Here is a 17,254-nt window from a genome sequence, read left to right as displayed (position 1 = left end):
GGAGCGGCGGGGATGGGAGGGGCGTCGCCATGGGAACGGCGGGGGGCGCGGGGCGGGGCGGGCCGGGCCGGCTCTGGTGTCACTGCGGCTCGATGGCCCCGCCCGGGGAGGGCGCGGGCGGCCTCGCCCGGTGGCCCCGGTGCTCCGCGACAGGGCTCCGGGGGCCCTCCGGTTTTAGGCGTGACGAGGCTCCAGGGCTGACAGGCATCGGTGGGGCTGACAAGGCTCTGGGAGTTCTGACAGGGCTCTGGGCCTGGCGAGGCTCTGAGGGGACTGACAGGGCTCCAGTGGCTCTGACAGGGCTCCGGGGCTCTGACAGGGCCCCAGTGGCTCTGACAGGGCCCCAGTGGGTCTAGCAGGGCTCCAGAGCTGACAAAGCTGCAGCCCTAGCCAGTTCTCCACACAAGCAGAAAATCCATCTCCTTCTTTTCCTGATCCGTGTCTCACTCCCCCCCAGGTACTTCTGCACGCCCAAATCCTTCTGTTGGCAGGTCGCAGAGCGTTGTTCCGGTCCCACTCCTCCTCACGCTGCCTCTGCTCTGGACACCGAGGCCTGGGATCCCAGAGTAAGGCCAGGAATAACCAGCAGTAAGCATCAAGCGCAGAAACAAACTGAGGGCTGTAAGTCAGTTGCGCTATATTTTTGCCAGAGGGCTGTAGGCGGGAGCAGGAATGTGGACAGGATTGATCTGGGGCTTCCAGAAGAGTTTCTGATCTCAGCCACCAAACTCACTGGTGTATCGCAGGGCCGGGAACACACCGGTAATGACAGGACAGGGCTGTTCCCTCACCCCGAGCCGAGCGTCACCAGGTGAGTCAGGAAGCTCAAGGACAAGGTGTTCAGCAAACACAGTCACTTTGCTATTTATACATCGCCATAGTATTACTCAGAGCTGTACTGTATGCAAAGATTTGTAGACTAATAGAATAATTTAGCACCAAAAATCTATAACCCAAAGGGCTGGTGAGAGTGTGTGGGAGTCATGTGTGGGCAGATAAAGCTGAGGAACAAGAAAAGGCTTAACATAAAATATTGGAACCAGTTCGCCACAGAGAGAAAAACAAAGGGAACCAGGAGGCAAGGGGAAAGCTGAGGAGAGTGGTTGCGGGAGGTGGAGAGACCCTGGCTGGATGCAAACACGGGGTGAAACACGGGTGCTGGCAGAGTGGCCCAGCCCTAGGAGGGGACAGGGGTGCATATGCTCCATGAAACACACAAAAAAGGATCCTTCCCAGTGTCTGGAAGGAAAACAGCTCCTGTCAGGTGTTGGGGATGGTGTGGATGCAGCAAAAGGCTATTTTGGACAGGGCCGTGCCAAAGAGAAGGGGCAGTACATTTGCCAAGGCAATAACCGATGCCAGGAAAGGGGGTAGGGGTGGATCTGGGGGCTATGCTGAAGGTTACCATGTTTTTCACCATGGCAGAACTTCATCCCGATCTTGGGAACGCACGGCTTTGCCTGACAACGATCTCTGTGCAGGTGAGACAGACCCAGGCGGGCCAAGACAACCTTCACCCGGGAAGTGCCAAGCGCTTTGGACCAGGAGAGCGGTGATCTGGTGATCCAGCGGAACCATTCCCCCTGAGATCAAGCTGCCGGCAGGACAAGGCCGCGCTTTCCCAGGACAAGCATGCTGGCATGAGGTTGTGCTCAGAGACCCACCGAAGCTTGTAAGAAAAGGACTTTCTCGCCCACCAGCCGGTTGTGTTTTTGACCGCGGTGGCTTTATTACACAGCAGTTACTGGCTGAGGCGCTCGGCAGCGCCTGCGGGCACGGAAGGGGAGCGAAACACCTCACGGAGCCGTGCTGGGCCTCCGCAGCCATCGCCCCCCCCGGCCCGGCCACCCGCCAGCCTCCCCGGGCCGGCCGGGGCGGGCCCTGCGCGCAGCCGCGGATGCCAGCGGGCGGCGCGGCCCATTCCCGTCGCGCCCGGCCGAGCCGCTCTCCGCTGCCGGGGCCGCACCGAGCGCCCGCCCGCCGCCCCCATGCCCGGCCGGACCCGGCCCAGCACCCCCGGCGCGGCCCCGCCGGGCGGGTAAGGACGGTGCCGCGGCGCTTTCTGGCGGGGTGCGGGCCGGGGTCGCCTCCCGGGGACGGGGCGGGGCGGGACGGGGCTCCCCGCTGCCCCCGGTCGCTGTGCGGGGCTGGAAGGGCAGTCCGGGCGCTGGTGGTGCGGGAGCTGCTCGGTGTCGTTCTCGGGGGCAGTCGCGTTCAAACTAGCCGGAGGGTGAGCTTTTAATTAACTCCTTTTCCCCCCTAGCTACAGAGAGAGAAACTTTTCAGTGCATCAGACTGGACAGATGAATCTTTTCCAGCTCTCCTGCTGCTGAAATGGTCCGGGCAGTCAGGTTTGGGTGCTCTGACAGCCAGTGGCAGTAAAAGCCAAAGTCATGTGCGGTTCCTGTGTCCGGTGAAACGCACACATCACAGAGTTTCAGCTTTAGAAAGGTAGAACAGTTTCCAGAGGATTCATGTCGCTTCGGGGTTTTTAATGGAGCTGTAGTGATAATGGTGTGAGCTTCCAGAAAACACTGATGAGGAAGCCCACATCTACCACTCTTTACAAAGAAAAGCAGAAATTTTATATCTAGAAACATCTTTTTTCCGCTGTTAAACAGACACCAAAGTGTAAGCATTGAAATACTCAGTTCCAGGCTGAGATGTTCTCGCTGCTTGGTTCTTACGTGATATTATACAGAAACGTTTCTTTGATGTAAATACGTGCTTAGTCTGGAGAGTGGAATTTCCAAAGTCTTGCTGTTGCATATCTTCAGCAGCACAGAGAAAGATTAGACTGCTTTAAGGAAAACTGTTACCTGGGAATTAATAAACCTCCTAAGAACAGTCTTCTTTGAGCTTTTGTACGGAAACAATAGACCTCTATTTGCCAGAAACTTGAAATCAGGTGATAACGGGTTGCAACCTAATAGCTCTGCAAATGGAGAACTGAATGTGTGAAACAAGGTAAACAGAGTAATATGTACTGCTCACCCAAGGTTACTCGAGCAAGCTTTTACACAGCCCGGGAGGAAAAAAGCTCAACCACACTCTTGTTTAGCCATCTGACATGCTTTCTTTCATCATGAGCTTCTCCCAGGAAAATGCATGACAGGATTGCTCTGTCTGCAAACAAACAAGTCGTATGGCTGCTCCCGACTTACTTCTCCGCGTTGGAAAGGCATCACGAGAGGAAATCATACTTAGTACAAGGAGCTGGGATGCTGCTTTATAATCCTTTTCTTGGTTTTGACAGGGGCTTCCATCAGGGAAACTGGCTCAAAGACTTGCCATGAAGTGTCCTGGACCTCCAGAGAGCTCGAGACTTGCCTTCTTCCTGGAAAATGCCTTAGCCAGAGAGGCTAGGATTTGGAAAGTGCCAGTGTTCCAGAATCTCACCCTGAAGGTATTTTCCGTTGTCCTCTTTGGAAGTGCCTAAGGGAGTCTGCAGAGATGCAGCGCTGGTCCTGCCATCTAATCCACCTGAATGCAAAAGTCATCCTGCATGCACTAAGCTTAAGGGATGGAGGGGGAGGAGGGTCTGTATTTGTCCCATCTTACATCTTAATAATGCCCCATGTAAACCAGGTGCTTTGCATTTTGTTTTGACTCAAGTAGTTTTGGGAAATCTGGTGGAGCAGGTAAGAGCAGACAATCGATGGTAAAGCCATAAATATGTCACGTTAGAGTTAATTGTGCTCGACACCATCTTTGAGTCCTATCTATTCAGATGGAAGAAAAGGGAATTCACTGAGGCCTGACAGAAACCCAGCCCCATTGCCGGCTGCTAAAGCGAGTCAGTCTGCTGCCTTAGGAAGCTAACACTTAATGGCCCTCTGTGTACAGTGGAAACAGTTACGCTCAGCTGCTTCCGTACAGTGCATCGGATCCATGGAAGAATGCACAAAAGTGCCCTGCCAGCCTTGTCTCTTCTTTGCAATAGTGTAGAAATGCTGGTTTTTACCAAGTATTTTTACTACCAAATAAAGCAAAGTAGTGAAATGGATAATGTGATGAGTAATATTAAATGAATTGGTGGTAAGTGTTGTCTGTTCTGTCTAGCTGCTTGGCCCTTTCAGTTCTCCTACAGTAATGTTCAAATAGTGCCATGGGTCGTGTGTGGCGTTGTAATGGCAGCCAGAGTAAAGTCTTTACTCCCGCCTGAATGCATCTTCAAATAAGATACAAGAAAGAAAAAACCTGAGTACATTTTGCCTTGTGCCTTGGGGGAGTCATAAACCTGGCTTCTGTGGTCCCAACGCTAAGCAAATTCAAGGGCTGTTAAAAAAGAAATCTTGCAGAGTAAATCAAAACCTGCTCCTGACTCCAGTTTCTCTCTCCCCGTCGAGACTGTCTGAATGAAGCACTTGCTGCATCGGAGGCTTCAGTTTTCTCAGGAGGGGGAAATAACGAGCGCGTTCAGCACCTTGTTTGTAAGAGCTCAGTTCGGTGGTTCATACGCACTGTGCAAGGGGAGCGCTGGGTGCTTCCCCATTGAGTACGCAGTACAATCCAGGACCAGTAAGCACAGCTAGAGCCTGACTGGGTGGGCAACACGCATGAGTGCTTTAAACTGCTCCGAAATTTGCCCTTGCCCTCACTCTGTAGACACAGCTGACAACTTGCTTCATTTCAAGCCTCCAGACATCTGAAATGTTAATTAGAGCACTTAGAATTATCTGAGTCTTCCTTTGGAGATATGTTAACAAAATCATCAAAGCACTAACTGTATTTTTCTTCTAACTTTTTCTTCCCCTCAGGGCACGGATATCTCTCTGTCATGTTACAAGAAAGTGGTTCTCTGGATTGCAGAAATAAGCTCTCAGTTCCAGTTCTACCCCGAAACCTTTGCCTTAGCTACCAGCATCCTTAACCGGTTATTGGCATCAGTAAAGGTAGAGAATCTCTGTCAGGTTTTTTCCTGGCTAGATTACTGATTGGGGATGTAAGGAGTATGTAATCAGTTTATACACAAAGCAGGTACTATGTTTGGCAGCAGATTTAGGGAGCAGGCAGGGTCTTCGCTGGGGAAGGCTTTTAAGCGCATATATATATATATATATATATATATGAACTCAAGTGTTTGATGAGGTTCCACTGATTTACAGTCCTTGCTAGAAGTGTTTGTGTGAATTGTAGTCCAAATGCTGTGATAAGTACAAAGAACTCATTCTCATCTGGTTGTCTCAGCTAAACAGAAAACATTTGCATTATCACTTTTAATATTTGAGTTTTGAAACCACCACCTTTAACGAAGCTGTGGGGCCAACTTTTTCTGCTATTGAAGCAACAGCAAAGTTATGAGTTGAACTGAGCCTTGCAGCTCTCGATTCTATTTAGATCGATACTGGCATTTGGCAAAAGCATATTAATTAATATCTCAGCTGAGAAGAGCAATCACATTGCATTGTAAATACCGTGGCATTGCATAGTCTAAAAATTGTGGGATACATGAATAAAAATTGCACCAAGAAGAGGATTTATTTTGTTTCACTTTGGATTTCCTTGCTCTGTTTCCAGCTTCAAATGAATCTTTCCGCAGCTAAACTAGTTCAGAAGCAACTGTAACTTAAATGAAAGTTTGAAACTTGTGCATCTGTCATAGAATGACAGTTCTTTCCCCCAAGACTGTTATCTTCTTTACTCAGTATTTTCTTCTTCTTCTCCCTTCAGGCCCAATTAAAATATCTTCAGTGCATAGCAATTTCCTGCCTTGTCCTTGCAGCAAAAACCAGTGAAGAAGATGAGGTCTGTATGTTTAATTTTAAACCCATTAATCTCATCTTTTGTGTTCAAGTTGTGTTTCCAGGTCTTTCAACAACTTGGGCATAATGAGGATGTGTTAACTTGTTTACCCTAAGTAGTCCTTAAGGGGTGGCAGTAACATTTTCAGTCCCTTTCATCGTTGCTTGGAAGAATTGTGATGTTTATGGATGAAGGACTTGTGTTTGCTTATCTAACGGATGTATTTCCCTCCTCCTGCCCATAAGCCTCTCTCCTCTCTTCAGAATCCACAGCTCGCAGTAAAGCTTAGTCTGGGGGGGAACAGTCAAGATGCACATGCACAGTTCTGTGCACGCAACATCGGAGTGCTGTAATTCCTTGTTAGAGGTTCTGGGAGGGTAAGGTAGGTGAGACAAAGCAGAGGTTCTTCAGAGGAAGCTTAAAATAGATGAGTTTACTTGGAGTCGAAACTGGTTTCTGAACCTGGTGAGGAAAGACTCAGGTCTGCACCTCAAGGTGAGCATGTAAAATCAGCAACTACCCATGTAAGTGTGAGATTACACAGGATAATCTCTCATGGCAGAAGTGCACTGATAGACTTCTTCAGACATTTACAAACATGACCAAAAGCATTTCAGATTGCATTTCTCCTCTTTCCTTCATTCTGTTTTGAAAAGGAACAGGAAACCCAAGAGTTGGAGTCAGAGGTGCATGTCTCTTCAAACAACTTCTGCTGTAGTGAAATGCTCTTCATAGCCTTTCTTAGGATGTGTCACACTGAGGTTATTCTTTTCCTCTCAGCTAAAAAGGAGAAGCTGAGTCAATGACCACAGGAAATAAGACAACCACAGAAGGCCCTGTAGAACAGGAAGCCTCCTCCTTGTCAGAGGAGCAAAACTAATGAGACTGGTAGCAGGGACCATGCATCACCGATGCAGCGTTAAGGAGGCTCACAGTGACCCGGGAGGCGAACGGCATCGTTCTCGCTGTGGGTTCGTGGCGAGCATGGGCCCGGCTTCATTTAGGATGGGAGTTAGCTAGGAAAGTGGTCTCCTGAACGAGCATTCTGTGTAGCACTTTGGGATGCGTATAAACTTGTCAGATCCCTTTGCAATACAGAGAAACACACACAGCACTATGTAGGACGTTGGCTTCTTTATTATTTTTATTTTTTTTAATTTTTTTTTTTTCTTTTACAGGTAATACCATCGGTGAAGATGCTCGCAGTGCAGAGTGGTTGTAAACGCTCTCCAGCTGAGATCTTGAGAATGGAAAGAATTATACTAGATAAGCTTCACTGGGATCTTTACACAGCAACACCAATGGATTTCTTAAACATTGTAAGCACTAAGTTTTGCAAATTTATCTTCTTTAAAGAAACAGTTCCTTATCAAATAAGACTAGAAAACACAGATGCGCACACATACACACACCCACACATCCTTCCCAAGATGCTTTGCAAACTACCTGATCTTAGCTATCTGCAAGTCTTTTGAAGAATGTTACAGTTATTTTTTTAATTTATTCATTTTTAAAATTTTCTACTATTTAAAACCTTTCATTTTGCTCAAAAAATTTACTCCCATCTTTAAAGGACAACTAAAATGGACGTTAAAAAGATTCTCATAATGCACAACTATACGCCATTTTTATTTTTTTAAATACACACTGCAAAAATATTTCTAACTATTTCCATTCTATTAATACTGTACATAGAAAGCTGTCAGAGTTTTGCTACATTTCACACACAGGTTTTTTCTTAAACCATTTTCCTTTCCATCCCACTAATTATTCACCCCTGTTTTAGGCGATGAGACTACCCCAATCTGGCACTTAGTTCACATTGCAGTTACTAAACATTTGATAGAAACAATTAAACTTTGTCTTCAAGAAACGATCATGTGCTAGTAAGGCAAAAATCATGTAATACAAACACATCCTGGATCCCTTTTTTAAGGTTATGTGCAAATATTAAGCCATCTTAGGCTGCTGATTGTGAAAACTGCCTTTCTTAGGTGCTTGTTTCCTCAGTAAATTCAGAGTGCAGTCATTATTATTGGCTTTTCTCTATTCGTATCTGCTGGCCTGAATTGAATCTCCTGGATAGCAATCTGGATAACGTAGAAACTTCAGAAATTGTTAGGAAACACAGACCTCGTAAAGTCATTATAAGCTCAAAAAAACCAGTTCAATGGTTGGCAAGTACAAACACAAAACACAAAAAGAAGGGGGGGGGGGGGGGAACCCTTTAGGTTTCCTGATATGAGATGAAATTAGTCTGTACTTCTGGTTGATAACATACGAAAACATACAAAGTTCACTGACCTCTGCTTTTTTGTTTTTTTTAATATATATATATGTATATATATATACTTTATCTTCTCTCCAGTTCCATGCCATGGTGATGTCCAACTGGCCCCATCTACTACATGGGCTGCCTCAGATGAATCCTTCCCGCCATGTTGCATTCTTGACCAAACAGCTACAGCACTGTATGGCGTGCCACCAGCTATTGCAGTTTAAGGGCTCCACATTGGCTTTGGTGATCATCACCTTAGAGCTGGAGAGGCTGACTCCTGATTGGTTTCCTGTTATTACTGATCTGCTAAAAAAAGCACAGGTAGGAATCAAAATGGCCTTTGGTCACAAATCTTGAGGCCAGGACACCGATACATTAATAAAGCGCACGTGTATTTGCAACCAACAGGGCACTTTAGCAGCTGACTGAAAAGCGTGTATCCATGTTCTGCCTTTGCTGCAGACCTCACTAGTGCTAACTAGAGAGGGAATAAAACTGCACTTAAGGGCTGGGACTGGGGAGAGGCCTTTCCCTTCGGCAGGGAAGGGAGGTTTCCAAATTGCTTGGCCACCGATAGCTCCCTCCCTGCTGAGCAAGGAGATATTTTCCCACAATGGGAGTGTCTGAGAGCACCTAAAAACCTGCCCACTGTGTCCCCAGCCTCCCACTGAAGACTGTGAGAACTTCTAACTAGAGTTACATCGCTTTTAAAATATAATCAATTTGGCTTCTAATGATACACGTTAAAGGCAAGCTCTGTTGTTTGGTTTTTTTAAAAGCTTTTCTCCAGTTTCATAAGACACATGCCTTTTAAGAGAGTATACCTAGAAGGCTAAAGACCCAGGCTGTCAGCTTACCATCGACCCAGTTTGTGGTCTTGAATTTGTCTGAAATAACCTAGCCTCCTGCTGCCCCTCCTGACTCTTGTCGCCTCCTAAAAAGAGGGAGCGCTTGCCCACCTTTTGTGTAGTAGTTCAGGAGCTCCTGCGTAAGTGTTTTGCAGCAGGGCCACCATGCATATTGCTGCTATGCATCTGTTGAGGCATCCCATACAACCTGTCCCTGCCCTCCCCCTAATTACAGAGTTACAGGAGCAGTGGCCAGAAGAGAGAATAATTAATTGTAAACTTACAAAAAATCTGCATCTTTCCTTACAGGTTAACAGCGCTGAATTCATCCACTGCAAAGAGCTTGTGGATCAAGAGCTAAGGCGCTTGCAGCCATCCAATGCTGTTTATATTGTCTATCCCATCAGTCAAGCCATGCAGAGCCATCCCGAGGCAAGGCTACCCTCCCACGACCCTGCTGGACTGAAGAATTCCCATCAAGTGAGGTTGAGGGTCGCCGTAAGCCAGCCAGTTTTGGCACCTTTCAGGCCTACTACAGCCCAAATTCCTGATGACACCATGGAGACTGATGAATACTACGATGGATTCAGACACCTGTACAGTGAGGATGGGGGAGTGAGTGGCAGGAGGGTGAACACGGGTGGCTCGTGCCCTCCACTGAGGCCTGGAGAATGCAGCTCCCCATGTCCTCCCTTACAGCCGCCTGAAAGGGACTAGCGGAGAATTACTGCCTTGGCAGCAGCAACTGCAGAAACCAGTAGGTCCCAGCGAACAGAAGAGCCGACACAACAGAGCAAAAGTGCTGCTGTGTTTTTCAGAGGATAATGACAAATTGGTATGATCTTTATTTTTTATGTTCTTCCTAAGAAGTGTGTGCTACCCCCTCCATTTTTAATATCACGTAAATACAGAAAGCAGGGGAGAGGAGAGACTTGGTTGCAATCCTATAACTCAGGGATCAAGTTGGCAGAAGGCTACGAACTGCACCAGAGAGAACCAAATATCTCAGAGTTTATTTTTAAAATAGTGGTGATGAAGTGTGACAGATCGAGCCTTTCATCCAGCTCACTCCACTGTTCTCTTACAAAAGCTAATCTGACTTGCCCCATGAGAGAGTGAACAGGAGCTGCTTCTGAGGAAGGGGGAGCTCCCACTGCTAGCTCTGTAAGAGTCGTCCTCAGGTGGAACCAAGGTTTTGATTTAGTAGTGAGAAGACTGAGAGCCAAACCTTCTCGTTTTTCTGAAGGCCTTACCCTGGAATCCAGGGATCTGAGGTCTGTGCTCCTTCCTGGTTAAGCCATTAAAGACCCAAGCCCAGTTTCTGCGAGCTGGGGGAAATGGCACCTTGTCCGCACTCACTGTTGCCTTGGCCCCTCACCAACCAGCACGTGCCGTTCAGGGGGTTTTTAATTTAGTCTGTCTCACCAGACTGGACAATACAAAATGCTTTTAATTAATTCCCCACCACCACCACCACCACATTAGTTTTTAATTAACTGCTAATCTCCATAGCAAAGCAGTTTTACAAACTACAAAGGTCAGTTTAAACTTCTATTGCACTTTTAAAAACCAGCCTTACACATTCTTTTAAAATAAGTGGTTTCTTAGTTCTTTTTGTTTTAAACAATAGGACCAGCATTTTCAGGTGATTGTTATCCTAGTTTGAAGGCATAGTCCAGACAGTACTGGATGAATAACACCACCACACCTGCAAGTCCTGTCGCAGGAAAGGGTTTCATAGGGACCGGCACAGGCTAAATGCTGAGCAGGTGTCTCACGTAATGACACAGGATAAATAAATAGGGGACAGGGATGAGCCAGGAGCAAGGAGACCCTCATGCTGCGTAACAGCAGCACTCAGCAGTGCAGGAAGAAAATTTCTGGCCTTCGTTCCCTTGCTCATCATCTTACCTTGTAGGAGAGGAATTCCTGAGCGTTGAACTGTGCAGGACTGATGTTCTGAGCAGCTCTGCTAACAGATAACGCTTTCTAAAGCGCCAGAACTAGCACTGAGAACAGAGTGAGCTTTGTGTGCAGGGAGAAAGCCATGCTTTTCTTTTTAAACCGCAAAGAAAGCGGTGCCTAAGTGTTCCAGAAAGAAACATTTAGTATCAGAGACTTAGCGCAAATGACACATGTGAGCAGATGTGACTTGAACCAGCGGTGAAACCGAAGGAGGTCCCATGGGGCAAGTCAAAGCTACTGCAAACTGTGAACGCTGTGCTCAGGGGGAGCCTCTGCCCTGGCCAGGGGATGCCGCAGGAGCAGGACTCAGCACCTGGTTTTAGCCCAGACGAGGTTTACGAGGTACCCATGCAGGCGGGGGCCAGGCAGTGGCACGCGTGGGATACGTTCTTTATTCATGCTGCCTACGTACCACAGGGAAGGTTTTAATTTTGTGGTAGGGCTCTTCCCTCCCCCCCCAGCACAGCACCTTCCTTTTCTATCACAAGCTGTGACTTGACTGCCTGACTTTTTGAAGGAGGCAAGTTGTCTTTCGTAGTTTTCATTAAATAAAATACAAGCTCGGTCTGTGCGTTCTCGGTGTGCTCCTTGAAGAGTCCAGCCAAAAGCCAATGCCCACACTGGTCCTTGCAGGAAGCCGGGGGCGGGGTGTCCAGTTCCGCTTTCCTCCTATCCCTCTCCCCTATCTCAAGCATCTTCACCAGCTGCATAACCAGTGGAAATGCTAGCAGAAAAATTCTACACGCAGCAACGAACAGGCTGTAACTTTATACCACAACCACCATACCTCATGTTTTTTTCCCCAGCTTTGCGCCTACGTGCATACTTTCTTGCCTGTAAGCTGGATGAGACACATTAAAACCCACGAGCAAACTGCTTTTCAAAACCTCCGCAGATCTATATGATCAACGTTCAAAAGTAGACAATAACAGGGAGTTAATTCTAAAAGATGAAGTCACTGCTGAAAGGCCCACCAGGGTCCTGTGTTCCCAGTCAGTGTGCAAGATGCCGTGCTGGGATGGGAACAGTAAATCTGGAGCCTGCCTGCTCTCCCAGGATACGCCACTTCTCTGGCAGCACAGGTCCCTTCCGCACACCTACTCCAGCGCTGAAGTTACCATCAAGGAACTGTAACACTCCTGGCTTGGCCTCAGCAGGTTAAAAGTGCCGCTTACCTTTGCGTTCCCGTCATCGTTAAGAACGGAGCTTCCTGCCCTAAAGAACAAACTGCAAACTCCAGGAAGAAGCTGCTGTTGCAACGGGATCATCCTTGCTACGGAAAGAGCCTTTTTTGATACTGAGAGCTGCACAAATTCCCTTCTTACTGGCAGAATGGAGTCTGAGGCTGTTAATATCTTTCCCCTTACTGGCTGTACAAGTAACGAGTAACACGACCAACACACCGCACATCCAGCTGACAGCAGTAATCATTTTGCCCAGCCGAGTTTCACAGATGACGACTCTCTCATTTCTGTGCCTGCCTGCTGGGATTGTGCGTGGCATGCACGCTACAGACACAGGTTTATCCTACCTGCAGCTAAGCTCAGCGCTGTGGATCCTGTACACACTGCTACACACCAGTTACGGGCGAGAACGTGCCAGGTTCAGCCAGCACAGCGAGCGCTGGCACAGATTGGATGTGTTTAGGGCTAGTTTTGTGAGGATTGCTATTTTGGGGAATATTTGGTCCCTGTAAAACAGAGTATTTTCAGGGAGCTCTTACGGTGCCTCCTCTTGGCCTGGTAAGGAAGGCTGCTTTCTCCCTCTCTCTGGGCAGGAGCACGGCACAGCTCCCTGTCCTGGCTCTGGCCCTCGGCAGAGAAGCGAGGGGGGATTTCCCTCAGCAGTGGCAGGATCCCTTCCCCTGCAGGAGCCTCCGCCAGGTGAGGCACACACCTCAAACCCACGCTCCTTTTGCTGCTGCCTTACTTCAGGCCAGATTTCCAGATGCCTGAAGCCAACAGCACCTTGTACGCAAAGCTGCAATTACATCTGGAATCCCTTACAGTAAGTATCCAGGGAATTGTTTTGTCCTTCAAGAATTTTCCTGGCAGACACCGCTGCTGCACAAGGATGCTCAGATTCTGAATCAGAACCGAAACATAAACCAAGCATTAAATACCTACAGAAACAGCGAAGCAATTCAGAGCCACCCCCAGCCACCCCCACATCTCCCATTCACAATCCACCCCCAGAAGGAAGCGTGTCACAGCCAGAGCAAGTCACCCAGGAACCGTTCCGTGTAAGGGTGTCCCTCACTGCGGACCAGCATTCACCAGAGTCTTTCAGATAACAAACCTCACTCGGTATCGCTACTTACGGTGGGCGTGTGATGACCTAGAGGAAGAAGAGTTCATTTATGCAGTTGCACAAATAAAGAAACTTCTGTGGTCAGAAAATTAGATCAAGATAGAAGAAAACACCAGACGGAAAAGTAATACAATGATTGTTTGACCATATTACAGGTTTCTGACAAAATTTGCTGATACGTCAAAGAAATGCACAGAAGCGACTCACAGCAACCAGCACCGGGATCACAGAAAAATCTTTCAGAGCACCCAGCAGGACGTTACCGATACCAAGTGCTTTCCGACATGTATAAAGCCTTTTATGTGTTTATTCTTTTGGGCTGCCGTTATAGCTCACTTGTGGGGTTGCCTCTGTGGTTGTTTTTTTTGTTTTTGTTTTTCTAATTGGCTTTACTATTTTAAATTCAATTTGAACAGTACTTACAGTTCGATTCTTTAAGAATGCAGGAAAGTACACTTAGATCGAGTGATGCATTAACTCCTGGCAGGTCTCAGCAGCTCCCCCTCGTTCTTCCTCAGCAATGCACGCAACCTGAATCCCACTGGTGACCAAACTACCGTCATGGCAAACAGAACTTAAATCTTCTGAGAAATTTGGAAAAAAAAGCGCTTTCATTCCCAATTCACCTATCCAGATGCGAATCTAACTCGACAATAGCTCCAAACTGGATTAAAGCTTTGCCAAAGGAATTAGACTGGTTTGCCTCAAAGGAGAACACAGGCAAGTTTAAAACAGCCAAAGCAGCAGCAAAGGGCATTTCATTGCTCAGCTCAGCCTGAGGGCCACGCTCTGCTTCAGCTTTCCTCCTCTTTGGTGCAGGGCACGACAGACATGAAGACAGAGCGAGCCATCCTGAGCGGACTTCCAGCTCTGGACCCACGGCACAGCCTGGTCGGACCCTGGCTGCTTCTCACCTGGTCCCGCTTCCACTGAAGCACGCGGTGCCTCGCCCCTGCCCGCTGCGGCAGCAGGGACAGGCAGGGATGAGCAATGTGGGATGAACACGCTTGTCACGGGGTTTAGTCCCTACTGCCTGCAAGCAGCAGGAGTCTCCAGAACTTCCCCGTGTGCCCAGCTTGGTTATTTTCAGGCCACATACCTGTGACTCGCCGAGATTTACTTCCAAGTTCTAATTTATGCCAAGGGCATCCAGAGGTTTCAGCGACTGTCACAAACAACATACCCCGGGGACAGGAGCTCAGTGCCTGCGGCAGTCGGTGCCCCTACACCATCCTCTCCGTCTCAACAAACTCTTGGGCGGTGATGGAGACCCAGCCTGCTCAGCACGGAGCCTCAGGGGGCTCCTGTCCCACACCCCGCTGTTCACAGCCAGACCTTGTCCCGCTCTGGTCACACCACCCAGCACAAGGTCGGGGTACGGGGTGCGAGCGTCCTTCACACCTCCTACCAAGGACTGGTTTTGTGCCAGTCCTGCACCCCCAGCCCCATGGCACCGGGGCAAGCAGCAGCTGGGAGAAGGGGAGGGAGGCTGCTGGCAGCAGCCGCCCCGGAGCTATGGGGGTGCGCAGGGGACATCACACTTTGAACACAGATGTACAGGGCGAGGGGGTTAACAGAGAGCAACCGGAATAATAGTGAGGGTTGTGAATTTGGGCACAGCACTCTGTTGTTCCAGTGACCGTAACTAGTGTACAAAAGGTGGTTTTAACAGATGTTTGTTAAACAAGTCAGTTTTGTTTTTATTAAACCCAACTTTGGTACAAGCAGGTCATTCCTGAGATTCATTTACAAGGTTTTAAAACAAAGATCAACTGGGGCCTCTCCCTGCTCCTGTGTGAAGTTAGACCAGGGCACAGACCACACTTTTTCTTTTCCTTTTTCTTTAAACAAGTATTTGCGTAAGGGGAACTCAGTCTGTTAAAAACACAGAACTCCCAACCAGGAACGCTGCGTCTCCAGCTTTAAACCGTTTCCCCTCCGTTAACACATAACATTTAGCTGTCCCTTAAAATGGTTCCATTCTCACCCACCGCATCCCAGTAGGAAGTGCCGGAGTCCAGACTGGCCAGACTGGATTGCCTGTCCCTGAAGCAGCGAGCGGGGAGGTGGGCAGGGAGCTCCGGGGAAGGGGTTAAGTTGTGAGGCACGCGTGTGCAGCCCTAGGAGAACTAAACAAATGAAGGTTGGGGGATTTTGGTTATAAAACCCGTTAAATCTACAGAAGAGAGCTACACGGAAGAGTTATTGCTAAGAAACGTGAGAATCCAGCCGCAAGGTTAGGGACGGTGGGAGGCTCCAGTTACACCCCAACGCCAGACCGAGGAGAGGACACGCGGAAGCCCCATCACAGCGGCAGCTCAAGCAGCAAGCTGAAATCTCGCCTCGCGCTAACCCAGCTTTGTCCCTCGTCTCTCTGGAAGTTCGGTCAGTGGTAAGTGCTGCGTACGGGCTCTCGCCCAGAGATCAGCGTTTTGGTTTTAGTGCAAGCCATGCAGCAGCCTTAATTAGCAACTTATCTTTTGGCAAGTATCTTAGATTTCAACTTTATCAAGAAACCTGATCAAGCAAACTTTTCCCAATCAAAAGAGATGGTGCATCTTAGTCCTTGCTATATAATCTCTTCTGTGCAATATATTGCAAGCTTAAAGGTGAAAGCACCAATTAATTTCTTCTGCATGAGATGTTTTGGCCTTAATAAATCTTCTAATTAACATGTCTTCCTGATGTTATGGAGCACGCACTGGGAAGACTAAAAAAGCTACAGAAAGAACAAAAGAGAATCAGTATTTAAGTTTCAGTTATTTACATTAATTAAAGACAGCATGAAAGGTCAAAGCACAAATCTAACGTATGCCGCCTGATAGCGTGGGGGGCTGGGTGCATAGGAGACATTTGAATTTAAACCATCGCAACTCAGAGCAGCTCTCACGGGCTGCCAAGATCTTGTTTGGAACTGGTAATGAGAGGATTGGTTTAAAATTTTAATGAGGAAAGACTGCTGACAGGGAAGATCTGAGAAGTCACGTGCTACGGAGACACGGCATGGGCAGAGGTGTGGAGCCGTCTCCAGCCCGGCCAGGACCGCAGGTGCCACCGGCCAGCACAGGCAGCCGAGCCGGCTCTCCCCACCGGCAGAGCCAGGGGCTTTGCTCTGTCCTTGCCGCGCAGGTTACGTCCCTCACAGCTGCGCAGTTCTCCCTGTCGAGCAGCCTAGCACAAGGAGACGAGGTTGGGTTTGGGTTCTCTCCTGAACTGAGAGCATCAGCGTGTCCTAGGGCCTTGGTCAGAGCTCTGGAACTGCAAAACGTGGACAGTACCCACCTCGCTGCTGAACTGCTTTTATAACGACGCTTCGCGTTTCTCATTCTCTCGCAAGCATCTCTAGGAGCTTTGCACAAATATTAATGAATGATCTCAACATTGCTCCTGTGGAAAAATACTTGCCAGTGATATACCTCATCCTAAACCCCCAGGTGGCCCGTCTTTACAGGGACCAGCTACTCTGCCACCTTAGTTTCCCAATTAATTCTTATGTACCTGAATGCACTTTCTCTTCTCTGGCCTCCTAGAAGATTTGGCTTTAAAAAGTATTGGGATGGAAAAGGTTATAAAACATTTCAAAGAGACCGCTTCGTATCAACTGCTAAGCCCCCACTAAGGCGTATCCTTAAAAAATTTAACAGGCTCAAGCGACACAACTCTAACCCAGCGCAGGCTCGGGCTTTCTCCTGTGCTCTTTGTCGGTGATCGCTACGGGCAATATCACACCAGCTCCAGCCACCGCTTCTGGTCAGCTCTCTGCGGGCGGATGTGCCACGTCCGCACAGCACGGTACCCCAGCGGGGGTAACCATCCTGGCCTCGTAAGAAGGCGGGATGCAAACAAGAGCACATCAGATGACCAGAACTGCCCTCTGCCTTTTCAGCAAGCTGCGCATTAAATGCAAAAAGCAGAGGTCTCTCACACAAGCCAACTCCTGCAGCAACAGCACAGTCCATTGCGCATTTCTAAAAAGATTTCAGAAGCAGCCAGTGTCACCGCCTTGGTTTTGTTCTTGAAACCGGGGCTGCAGAAAAAGCTCCCATCAGAAGCACCGCTTCAGCAAGCACTGTGCATCAGCCAGACTCCACGTGTTGGTTTTGTCTTA

At 48.4% G+C, this 17,254-nt stretch overlaps 1 protein-coding gene across 10 annotated transcripts; it reads left to right on the top strand.

Moving 5' to 3' along the window:
* Positions 1–113: 113 nt before the first annotated feature.
* Positions 114–15,532, top strand: CCNI2 (cyclin I family member 2). Of its 10 annotated transcripts, XM_072873671.1 has the most exons (9): positions 122–210; positions 458–588; positions 1,482–1,672; positions 3,257–3,406; positions 4,761–4,895; positions 5,674–5,748; positions 6,924–7,064; positions 8,114–8,344; positions 9,181–14,865. In XM_072873671.1, the coding sequence occupies exons 4-9, from the start codon at positions 3,293–3,295 to the stop codon at positions 9,586–9,588; spliced, it is 1,104 nt and encodes a 367-aa protein (XP_072729772.1). In that variant the 5' UTR covers positions 122–210; positions 458–588; positions 1,482–1,672; positions 3,257–3,292; the 3' UTR covers positions 9,589–14,865. The 10 variants fall into 10 exon arrangements, 6 of the variants coding, with proteins under 6 accessions (XP_072729771.1, XP_072729772.1, XP_072729774.1 ...); XM_072873670.1 differs by having other exon boundaries at positions 114–588; XR_012044223.1 differs by lacking the exons at positions 122–210; positions 458–588; positions 1,482–1,672 and adding exons at positions 1,918–2,038; positions 15,329–15,532 and having other exon boundaries at positions 9,181–9,706.
* The last annotated feature ends 1,722 nt before the right edge of the window (positions 15,533–17,254 follow it).

Source organism: Ciconia boyciana, chromosome 9 (genome assembly GCF_034638445.1).
Source record: "Ciconia boyciana chromosome 9, ASM3463844v1, whole genome shotgun sequence".
Taxonomy (NCBI): Eukaryota; Metazoa; Chordata; class Aves; order Ciconiiformes; family Ciconiidae; genus Ciconia; species Ciconia boyciana.
This window is presented reverse-complemented; position numbering and strand designations above follow the sequence as displayed.